The 10,663-nt window shown below is 48.7% G+C and overlaps 1 protein-coding gene across 1 annotated transcript; it reads left to right on the top strand.

Annotated features, from left to right (window-relative positions):
• Positions 1-2,647: 2,647 nt before the first annotated feature.
• Positions 2,648-9,334, top strand: WFDC5 (WAP four-disulfide core domain 5). The gene is made up of 4 exons (XM_015563953.1): positions 2,648-2,871; positions 7,892-8,032; positions 8,150-8,290; positions 8,668-9,334. The coding sequence occupies exons 1-4, from the start codon at positions 2,787-2,789 to the stop codon at positions 8,670-8,672; spliced, it is 372 nt and encodes a 123-aa protein (XP_015419439.1). The 5' UTR covers positions 2,648-2,786; the 3' UTR covers positions 8,673-9,334.
• Positions 9,335-10,663: the final 1,329 nt, after the last annotated feature.

Raw genomic sequence — 10,663 nt, 5'->3', positions numbered from 1 at the left:
TGAATCTGTGTGAAGGGTATATGGGGCTTCCTAAAAGTATTTACTGTTCTTTTGTGTATTTTTTAAAAATTTATGATTTTTTTTTTTTTTACAAAAAACAAGATTTATTTTGGGAACTTAAGAAATGATTTTAAGGTTAATATGGGAGAATGAAATACTTGTGACATGGATGATTGAAAATGCAGATTAATGAAGGGTAACAGGACACGGTCAGTCACTAAAATGTATTGTGAAGCTGCAACAATTACAAGCAGTACAGGCAGGAGAATAAATAGTCAAAAAGAGAACAGAAAACCCAGAGTCAGTCCATTACCTAGAAGACTTTTGTAGGAAACCGCCTATTGTCTTCTCTAGCAGAGAGGTGTGGACAAGGCGCCCGGAAGGCTGGTGACCTTGAAGCCCTGGCAAAGGTCAGGGCTATGCACCCACTGTTTAGTGGAGACAATGGTAGCGGAAGCAACTTCCCCACCAGATAGTCATGTAAATCCTTACTGATAAGATAGTCTGCCTGTTACTGGAACTTGCCTGTGTAAGGGCTGTGGGTGGATCCCAAACTCAATAAAAGGATGGCAAGGCCTGAGCACCAGTGGAGTCCAGCCTTTTGGGATGGGCTCTCGCCTGGCCCAATTTCCAAATTATTTCTTGTCTCGTCTCTTTCATTTGCGTGCGGCCCCTCTTCCAGATCCTGAACCCTGAACTATGTGGGACATGGGGGAACATACACAACTTTAGGTTTTGATAAAGCTGTGATTCCCGACCAATGGCAAAAGTTTGAATTATTTACTAAATGATACTAAGACAATTGCTTAATAACTTAGAAAAAAGGCATTTCCCTGTCTCACCCCCCATGCCCAAATAAATTTGGGCTGGATTAAAGAATTAACATGTTTTTCAAAGTCACAAGAGAGCCCAGCTGGTGTGGCTCAGTTGTTTGGGCATTGGCGGGTGCACTGAAAGGTTACCAGTTCAATTCCCAGGTCAGAGCACATGTCCAGGTTATGAACTCGATTCCTGGTAGGTGGTGTGCAGGAGGCAGCCAATTGATGTTTCACTCTCACATCTATGTTTCTCTCTCTCTGGAAGAAAAAAAAAATCACAAAAGAATTATAAGTATAGTGAATAATTATCTGGTATTGGAGTAAAAATGACTTTATAGCATAAAAACAAAGGGAGAAAATACAAATGAAAAGACTGAGCTAACTACCCCCAAACTGAAAACATTGCTACAAAGGGAAAAAAGAGGATAGAATTACACATTTATCAAGCTCCTCTCATTCAATTCTCAAAACCATCCTATAAAATAAGTATTATCTCTATTTTATTATTTTTATTTTATAGAAGAGCAAACATGTTTAGGAAAGTTAAGTAACTTGTTCAAAGTCACAGAGCTCGAACTGGGGGGCACTTATTCAAAGCCAGGTCTGCCTGACTTCAGCTTACGTCTGCTAACCACCTTCCCATACTGCTCCTTGTGCACGAAAAGTTAGTAGCATCCTTAATGTATAAACAGCTCTTAAAATTCCATAATAAAAATAAAGGTTCCTCAATAAAAATGGGCAAAGTACAGAAGCGGGCAAAAGAAGAAGTACAAGTGGTCTGTATACGCCCATTATCCCCCCTTTACTCTCTCCTACCTCCCCTCACCCTTTGGTTACCACCATACTTTTCTTTTACTTCCGGTGTGGGTTTTCTGAGATGCAATTTCAGGATATTCAAAGCCTGAAAAACTGCCCCGCCCTTTGACATTGCATTTCCGTTTGTTTGCTTGATCGTTTCTGGGGTTTGGTTCTTTTTAATTGAGGTATAATTGGCATATAAGATGATATTAGTTTCAGGTGTACAACATAATGATTCAGTATTTGTATATATTGCAAAATGTTTGCCACAATAAATCTAGTGAACTTCCGTCACCACACATGATTACAATTTTTTTCTGTGATGAGATCTTTTAAGGTCTACTCTCATAGCAACTGTCAAATATTCAATACACGATTATTAACTATAGTCATCATGTTGTACCTTACAAACCCAGGTTCTATTTATTTTTAACTGGAAGTTTGACTAGCCTTGCATTTCTCATTTGACAAACTTACCCCAAAAACATAGTCAGAGATCTGACTCAAAATGTATGTACAAAGATTGTTGTCACAGCTTTACTTATGAGAGTGAAAAAAAAAAGGAAACCTGTATGTTCCATGAAAGGGAACTGATTATATATGTGTTGGCGTATCAATCTTGCAAAATACCATGTTGCTATTAGAAATGAAGATACTGGAGGACACTTCATCACCCAGGAAAATGTCTAGAAAATAATCTTATTGGAAAAAGCATTTCTTTAATATACAGGTGTATTTCAAAATCAGGGAAGAAATAGCCTCATAAAATTCTCCTTCTCAATGAAGCCACCAAGGGGATGCTAGAATTCAAAAAGTAGCATCAGATCATCGACTATTAGGCCCTGATTCCTGAGAGCTTAGGAGACAGCAATGAGGCCCATTGAGGAACAAGACTTGCCCAGGATCACAGCCCAAGCCAGCAATACAGGCAGGCCTGGATCCTAGCCCCAACGCCCAGGTCCTGCCCCCACCCATCGTCCATTCTTGCAAAAGCACCCTCGCATTGAGGCTTTCAGACAGGGGGTGGGGCCAGGAGGAGGCAGCCACCAGCAGCCACTCAACACCCCCTCAGCTTCCTTCCCTTACTCAGCTGCTGTAGCCTCCCTGGAGCCACAGGTGTTAATTTAGGGGCCCCTGGGCCCTGACCTTATTAGGTGCCGCTGCAGAAATATGAGGGCCTGGAGCCTCCTCCTCCTGGTGAGCCTCCTGGTTTTGGGGAGCCAGCTGCCCGCTGTCTCAGGCAGGAGGAAGGGAGGTGAGTGTGCCCGGGTTCCTTTCCTCCAGGGACCAGGTGGTTTCTGCCTCTCTGGGGAGCCTTAAGGGTTTGGGGGAGGCAGGAAACTCGGTGTGTGTCTGTGTGTGTGCTGTGGATGTCTACTTCTCAGTGGGCATGCTCTGTTTGTGCCCAACAGCTTGTCCATGTCTATGTCTGTAAACATCTTCCTGCCAGTTTCTCTGCGCTCGTCCGTGATACACAGCGAAGTGTGGCGTTCTGGGTGCACGCACGCCCATCTCTGTGTACATGTGTATTTCTGTGCCTCTGCGGGTCAGGAGACAATTCTGTCTGTACCTCTCTGCTCTGGTGGTCTCCACATAGGTGTATGGGTCTGTGGGCCCACAGGGCAGGGAGAGAACCCTTCCCGTCGTCCTCTGTGGCCAACAAGGCCGTGCCTGGTCTGGCTTCTGTCTTGCTCAGGCCCTCTCCATCGCACTCTCCCCCTCCCCCCCGCCCCCGCGCCCAATCTGTGGAAGGGACTCCTGAATTGAGTAGGGGCGTGTGTTTTTGTGTGTGTGTGTGTGTGTGTTTTTCCAGCTCTGGATCTGTTGGGAGGAAGCTCTAGCCCTTCTTCTTTTCTCCCCGCCTCCCCCCAAAAGGCTGGGGCTGAGCTGTCACCAGGTAAGGGAGGCCAGGCTGGAGTAGTTAGACAGGTGCCTCCTCACCTGGGTGAGGCCTCCACTTCCATACCCTTCTGGGCTGGAACACTCTGACCTACATACACCTGTAGCCCTGGCCCCACCTTGGGAAGGGGACAGTAAAGGGGACAGGTCCCCTCCTCCACGGGGCCCTGGGGAGCAGTTCCCTGCATCTCTGTGCCACCTCTAGCCCAACTTGAAAAAAAAAATGTTTTTACTGATTTCTTAGAGCAGTAGTTGCCAACCTTTTGGACCTCATGGACTACCAGTGGTCCACGGACCATCAGTTGGTGACCGCTGTTTTAGAGAAAGAAAGGAAGACGCGGAGAGAAAAAAAGAAAGAGGAAGAGAGAGAGAGAGAAACATTGATGTGAGAGAAATATCAATTGGTTGCCTCCTGTATACACCCCAACTGAGGATTGAATCCCCAACCTGGGCATGTGCCCTGACCAGGAATCAAACTGGTGATCTTTCAGTGCATAGGACGATGCTCAACCAACTAAGCCACACCAGCCAGGGCCCCTCTGGCCTAACTTATACCTTCTTCAGAGGCAGGGCTCCTGGAGATGAGCTGGTCTGGGGAGGAGAGTGCTCAGAACTCCTAGGCTGAGGAGGGAATCGTGCTGGCAAGTTCCCAGGCCAGACCCCATGCTGGCTGTGAGTCACATGCCATCACCACATTCCTCCTCACTGCAAGGCTGTGAGGTCACAACTATTTTTATGCCCATTTTGCAGATGAGGAAACCGAGGCTCAGTGGGAAACCACTTGCCCAAGGATAAAGACTGCCTCCGAGTCAGTGTCAAAGGTGGCTCCTGAGAGCAGGTCTTCGTAATCAGGAAGACTCGCCTCCCAAACCTACTCCTTGTAAAATGAGGTCTCATGCGTCTCTCTCAAAAGTAAATGGAATAACGCATGTTGGTGGCCCCCAGTTCATCGCGTCTGCATCGTTCCCGGGTTTCCCCTCATGGAATCTCTGCCTGGCCCTCTGGAATTTCAGACAGTGGAGGAAAGCAGCAGAGCTGAGGGAAGGAATGTCTTGGTTTATTTTCCGTGGAAGCACAGTCACCTCTGTTTATCAGATTCCCTCCACACACACTCAAATACGTCCGGGTGTCTGACGCAGAGGGCCGGGCACAGTCCCTGACAGAAATCTAACAAGTGTTTTTGACAGTCATAGTGTATTGTGAAGAGACCTGTGTCTGTAGCTCTTTGCATATGGCCGTGCACATGGCTGTGTGTGTATGTTCGTGTCTCTGTTCACACCCATGCTACATGTTTACATATACATGACTACATGTCTGGGTGTATGTGTAATTTCTGTGTATATGTCTGGGGTGGGCAAAAGTCAGTTTGCATTTGTGAGTACACAAAACAGAGTTTATTCTTGTATTATTATTTATTGCTTATTGTATTTTTTCTATAAGAACAACTGTAAACCTTTTCCCTCCCCTGTATTTTTGTGTATAGGCATGTATATGTGGCAGTATGCCTGTATATTTATTCATATGAACAGATACAGGGTGTCCCCCAAAAATGTATACATACAATGTCTGTAGATTCTATTACTTTTTAAAAATTAATATATTTTTATTGATTTCAGAGAGGAAAGGAGAAGGAGAGAGAAATAGAAACATCAATGATGAGAGAGAATCATTGATTGGTTGCGTCCTGCACACCCCACACTGAGGATTGAGTCAGCAGCCCAGGCAGGTGCCCTGACCGTGACCTCCTGGTTCATAGGTTGGCGCTCAACCACCGAGTCACACCGGCTGGGCTCGCTTTGGAGGGATTTCAGAGATGGACTTGCAGTGGTTCTCAACCTGTGGGTCGCGACCCCTGAAAATACATCCTGCATATCAGATATTTACATGACGATTCATAACAGTAGCAAAGTTACAGTTATGAAGTAGCAATGAAAATAATTTTATGGTTGGGGGTCACCACAACATGCGGAACTGTATTAAAGGGTCTCGGCATTAGGAAGGTTGAGAACCACTTTGCATAGTTGACTATGCATGTGTACCTATGTCTGTGTGCATAAATATGTATATTTAACTGTGATTGGGTAGGACTCTCATTCTCTGAGTCAGCACATCCAGAAGACAGTACTGTGTGGCTGTCAGTGTGTGTACATGACCGTGTCTCTGGGTACACGTCTGTGGGCAGGGAACCTGGATCGGGAGGGAGGGTTAGGAAGGCAGATGAAGACTTGAGTGTAACCCACCAGACCCTCTCACACTGTCCCTCCAGGTTCGTATTCCCACCTCCACTGCTGCTGCCACAGTTCTCCCACTTGAAATGCCAGTTCTCACCTCCCATCCTGTCTGTCTATCTTTCCTCAAGGCTTAGGTCCTGGCCCTTCCCCCAGAAGCTCTCCGTAGCTCTTAGACCTGACCTACCCCACTCCACCCAGGGCAGGCAGCTCAGTTTGGCCCAGTTCCTTGCAGCCTGAACCCCTCTGACCAGGGCTGGACCCCAGAGAGTCTTTCAAGGCCCCTCCCAGCCCCAGCCTAGGAAGGACAGGCTATTCAGGGTATGGGGTCCCCCAAAAGCTAAGCTGCTCTTTATCCAGCAGGAAACGGCAATTCTATTTAAGCCACTCAATTACTCAACTGAAGTTGACTTTGAACGCTTACTGTGTGAGCAAGGTGCCTACTATGTGTGCAGCCAGGACCCAGTCAGGGCTGGAGGAGGAAGGTGGACACCAGGAAAAGTCACAGCACTGGAACTAGCTGCCTCTGGTGGCTCTTGACCCTTTTCTCAGGTGCTAGAAGGCCAGGGACTAGCTCCTGCCCCCAGGGCCCAGCGGCGGCCAGAGCAGAGGGGTGGGCAGGACAGAAGGGTCATTGCCCTGGGAGATGAGGACTCAGAGTCCGGGTGGGTCTGGGCGATCACTGCCCCTTTCCGGCCTTGCTTCTGCCCTCTACATGGAGGAAGCTATTGCTGCGAGCCTTTTGCACGAAATCTGGAAATGGCCCAAAATCCTAACGAGAAAAGTGGCTAGGTAAGCCCCAGGGCAAAACATTCTAGAACCGTTCAGAGGACTGGCTGAGCGACCCAGCTCATACAGGTCCCGGGAACAATGCCACTGGCAGCAGTGACGAGCACAGTGCCCAAGTGGCCGGTGGTGGCTGTGTGAGAATGTGCCAGGCTGCCAACACCTGACACATCTGCAATGCTGGGTCTCCCTTCAAAACCTTTCTTTCAAATCATCACCGAGCCCCTAGTGTTTTGTGTCAAGGGCTGTGCGTCAGCCTAATGGTGAGCAAAAACGGGCAGGGGGTCTATGGTCATAGCTGCCGGCCAAGTGAGAGAGGCAGACAAATAGAGACAGAATCACGAACTGAAGGAGGCGCCCCTGGGAGTGTGTGGGCTGACAGAGTTCATAGGGTCAGCGAGGCAGGGTCTCCTGAGGACGTGGCGTTTCAGCTGAGACCTGATGAATGGGTGTCGGACAGAGCAGCAGGCGAAGGCATGGCCAACGCGAGCCCCTGCAAAGAGCAGAGGACTGGAGTGGATCAGGAGCCACAAGAGTGGAGAGGATGAGGCCAGAGAGATGGGCAGGGGCCAGGCCAGGAGCAGCCTGGTTAGCGCAGGTGGAGATTTTGAACTTCACCCCTGCAGCCCCATCCTTTATGTCATCTGAGTCTCAAACCTGCCCAGAAGGAGGGTGTGCAGCTTCCCATGTCATAAACAGAAAACCGAGGCTTGGAGGAAACAGTTTTAAAAAGTGGCCAGCCATTTGTGACGTGGATGGACCGTGAGGGCCTTATGCTGAGTGAAACAGACCGAGAAGGACAAATGCCGTGGAATCTAAAACTTACATGTGAAATCTAAAACACACAAAAAAACTAAGAAAACCAAGCTCGTAGATACAGAGAACCAGACCGGTTGCTGGGAGTGGAGGGGTGGAGGGTGAGCGAAAGGCACCAGCTTGCAGTTAGAAAACAAATAAGTCATGTGGATGCCATGCGGCACGGCATCTGCAGTTCATAATCCTGTGTCGCATCTTTCAAAGTTGTTAAAGTAGAGCTTAAAAGTTCTCATCATAAGGAACAAAATTTTAACAATGCATGGCGACAGATGTTAACTAGACCTATTGGGGTGATCATTTTGTAATATATACAAATATTGAATCATTATGTTGTCCATCTGAAGCTAACATAATGTTGTATGTCGATTATACCTCTATGAAAGAACTAAATAAAAATAAAGAAATAAAAGCAAGTCCATCAACAAAATACAACTGATAACTTGCCAAAGGTCAGGCAAGAACTAAAGGGAGGAGAGCCCCGGGTCAGCCCTTACTCCAGAACTCTGGTCTGCCTCCAGCTGCAGTATCTGGGGGGTTCTCTTCCAGAGAGACATGGCGGGTGTCCACCGGACGATGGGCCCTGCCTCCATTCGGTGCCTGACCAGTGCATGGACGACAGCCAGTGTCCCTCGAAGATGAAATGCTGCCACAGAAGTTGCTTCCGCCAGTGCGTCCGTAGAGTCACAGGTAAGTGTCCCTCCCCACCTTGCTGACCGCCCAAGCCCCAAGCCCCAAACCCCAAGCCACGAGCCCTGAGCCCCAGGGCCAGGCTCGTGCAGGCTCACCCAGGTCCCTGTGTTGCAGTGAAGCAGGGCACCTGCCCGGAGGACCGGCTGAGCTGCCTCAGCCCCGTTCAGCACCTGTGCCACCAGGACTCCGACTGCAGGGGCAAGAGCCGCTGCTGCCCCGGGGCCTGCGGCCGGGACTGCCGGAACCCGGTCAGAGGTATGTCCTGTGCTGGGCAGGCTCTTCCCTTCTCCGAGCCCAGCTCTAAGATACCATCCAGTCAACATGCTTAGTGGGAACCTTCCCAGAAGCCTGGGCCTCCCTGTGGCCATTAAAGGGGAAGTGGATGGGGTGTGAGGGGTCCTGATAGAATGATGGAGGAACTGGGGATCCTTGGTTCTCTTGGTGAACTTGTCCCCTGGACCACAACCCTGAACTGCTTTGAGCTTCCGTCTGCCCTTGTGAAGGACGGGGGAGGAGGGAGTCCTGCCTTCGGGGGCCACCAGGCCTGCGCTGATGGGTCTGGATGGGCCATCCAGCCCAGAACTCACAGCCCTATTGTGGGAGGGGTTAACCCTTTCCTTCTCTCTCCTCAGGCTAATTCTGGCTTAGGATCTGTGGCTCTGAACATCAGAATGGGGTTCCCTGCAGGAAGGGCTGATGACGGGGCCTGGGACCTGCCACCCAGCAGCACTGTCTCTGCCGGCGACAGTTCCGACCTCCTGATAAACACCGATCCGTGGTGACTTCCCGGCAGCCACCCACCGGGTTCTTCCTCCTGGGAATCAAGGTCCATGGCCAGACCTCAACGGACTCCTCTCCGTACCACCACCACACTGAGCTCCTCGTCCTTCCTAACACCCACCTTCACATCTCTGTGTACGAGTTTCTTCCACCTAAAATGCCCAATTCAGATAGGCCTCTCTGGGTGGGGTCCTGGCTCCTCCCCAGCCCTGAGTGTACGTTCCAGCAGTTTCCGGAGCATGTCTGTTCACATCCCCCCTTACTCAGTGTTCGCCACGCCTGCAAAACAGCGTCGTGACGTTTGGTGTACTGCCTGTCCTCCTGTTTATCGAATGCTTTTCCTTAAGTGGACTCACTTTTGTATATAAGTAATTTCCAAAGAAAAACTTGATGTGACTGCTATAAACGGGATAAGCAGGATCACTTGGCATGAGTAGAATGTGATTCTGAAAGCGAATGCAATGAAACCACTATGTTCCATTAAAATCATGTCCGATTAAACAGCATTAAATAATGTTATTAAATTCTAGCTGGATGCTGCCACCTGCCAAGACTGTACAGCCTGCTCTCTGTTGTAGTAAGTGAAGATTAAAGACACACGCCCCTAACCTGAGACTCACTCCGAGTCATTGTCGAATAATGTTGCATCCCGGTCCACCCTAAGGTCATTTCGAATTGCTCCACATTTGGGGAAATGTTGCTTGAGCCGTTGGGGTGTCATACTTTGGGGAGGGTCTGTCTCCACCATTGGACAACACTTCATTCACCTCCATTTTCTTTTTTGTCTTTTTGTTTTGTTAATCCTCACCTGAGGATATTTTTTCCCCTTGCTTTTCAGAGAGAGTTGAAGGGAGAGAGTGAGGGGGAGAAAGAGAAAGAGAGAGAGAGAGAGAGAGAGAGAGAGAGAGAGACATTGATGTGAAAGAGACACATTGACTGGTTGCCTCCCGCATGCTCTCTGACGGGGGTAGGGAGCGAACCTGCAACCCAGGTACATGCCCTTGACAGAAATCAAACCCATGACCCTCCAGTGTGCAGACTGACACTCTAACCACTGAGCAACACCGACCAGGGCTCACCTCTATTTCTTGAGGGTCCCCATCTGTAGTCAGGGCCTTGATAAGAAGGGGGGAGTCAATGAGGGAAAGACAGCCATCCCAAGGGACATTCCTGGACCCCGATAGCTGGATTCCTGGCTGTCCCTTTTATCCAGGATTTGCTTGGGGACAGGATGGAGGTGGGCAGGCTCCTCCCTGCGTTACCTGCTGGGTCGCCGCTTGTGCGCTGATAGAATCTGGCCAAGGTGGGGTTTCATCTGAGCCTCTGCTGGAGCAGGATCCACTTTCAAGTTCATGTGGTGGTTGACAGAATTTCAGTTTCTTGAGGGCATTTGAATTTCATCCCTTAGCTCCTAGCTGGATGTTGGTGGGAAGTTGCCCTTACTTCCTTGCTTTACCAGCATGGCAATTTGCTTCATCAAAACCAGCCCGGAGCCAAAATGTCCTGTAACCTCATCCTGGAAGTGACATTCCATCACTTTGATCCCATTCTGTTCATTAGAAACAAGTCAGGAAGGGATTACACAAATGTAAGGCTTGGAGAGGTGAAGTGACTTGCCCAAGGTCATGTACCTAACTTCCGAGTCCTCTAGAGCAGCACTGTTCAATAGATACAATGCGAGCCACACATATAAGTGAAAGTTTTCTGATAGCAACATTAAAAAGAAGAAAAGAGGTGAAATTAGTCTTTTTAAAAATTTCGTTATTGATTAAGGTATTACATATGTCAGCCTAAGTGCCCATCAGTAGATGAATGGATTAGAAAACTGTGGTACATCTACACGATGGA

This window comes from Myotis davidii, unplaced genomic scaffold (assembly GCF_000327345.1).
Source record: "Myotis davidii unplaced genomic scaffold, ASM32734v1 scaffold199, whole genome shotgun sequence".
Lineage (NCBI taxonomy): Eukaryota > Metazoa > Chordata > Mammalia > Chiroptera > Vespertilionidae > Myotis > Myotis davidii.
The sequence above is the reverse complement of the archived record's forward strand: the minus strand, read 5'-3'. Positions and strand labels throughout refer to the sequence as shown.